Genomic DNA, 475 nt, shown 5'->3' with positions numbered 1-475 from the left:
ATTTGTTGAACACTTATTAATTTCAAGGAGGTGCTTATAATTTTTCGAACAATGAATAGGTATTAATAATCATAACAAATTTTAAAAGAGTCTCTTGTAATTTATTATTTTAAAAATTATATAAATGTTATGTTATTTTTTATTGGTTCCAAAAATTTGTAATTTTATTGAATTAATAAATTTTATTTATTTTTATATACTGGTAACTCTAAAGCTGTTTATGGCTCATAGAAAGCGAAGTGCTCGTAAGTCAAGTGAAGGAAAGGCCCCTAGGCAGCAATTCAATCTAAAGGTATCTCCGCGTTCCTTATTCTGTTATGCTTAGATATGCATGCATGCAAAATGATATGTTGCAAATCTGCCTTTTGCAAATCTGCAGATGGCTCATAGAAAGCGAAGTGCTCGTAAGTCAAGTGAAGGAAAGGCCCGTAGGCTGCAATTCAATCTAAAGGTATCTCCGCATTCCTTATTCTGT

General features: G+C 31.6%; 1 protein-coding gene across 8 annotated transcripts in view; it reads left to right on the top strand.

Annotated features, from left to right (window-relative positions):
• The window catches only part of LOC105166065, a 6,687-nt gene continuing 6,425 nt past the window's right edge, over positions 214-475 (top strand). For all 8 annotated transcript variants that reach the window (XR_002287464.1, XR_002287465.1, XM_020695503.1 and 5 more), the window contains exons 1-2: positions 214-292; positions 380-451. Coding sequence is in view for 6 of the 8 variants with exons in the window: in XM_020695503.1 (XP_020551162.1) it covers positions 221-292; positions 380-451 (144 nt within the window). In the remaining 2 variants the exon portion in view is untranslated. The remainder of the gene's footprint in view (positions 293-379; positions 452-475) is intronic.

This window comes from Sesamum indicum, linkage group LG7 (genome assembly GCF_000512975.1).
Source record: "Sesamum indicum cultivar Zhongzhi No. 13 linkage group LG7, S_indicum_v1.0, whole genome shotgun sequence".
NCBI lineage: Eukaryota > Viridiplantae > Streptophyta > Magnoliopsida > Lamiales > Pedaliaceae > Sesamum > Sesamum indicum.
Note: the sequence above shows the minus strand (reverse complement) of the source record. Positions and strands in the feature narration are given on the sequence as shown.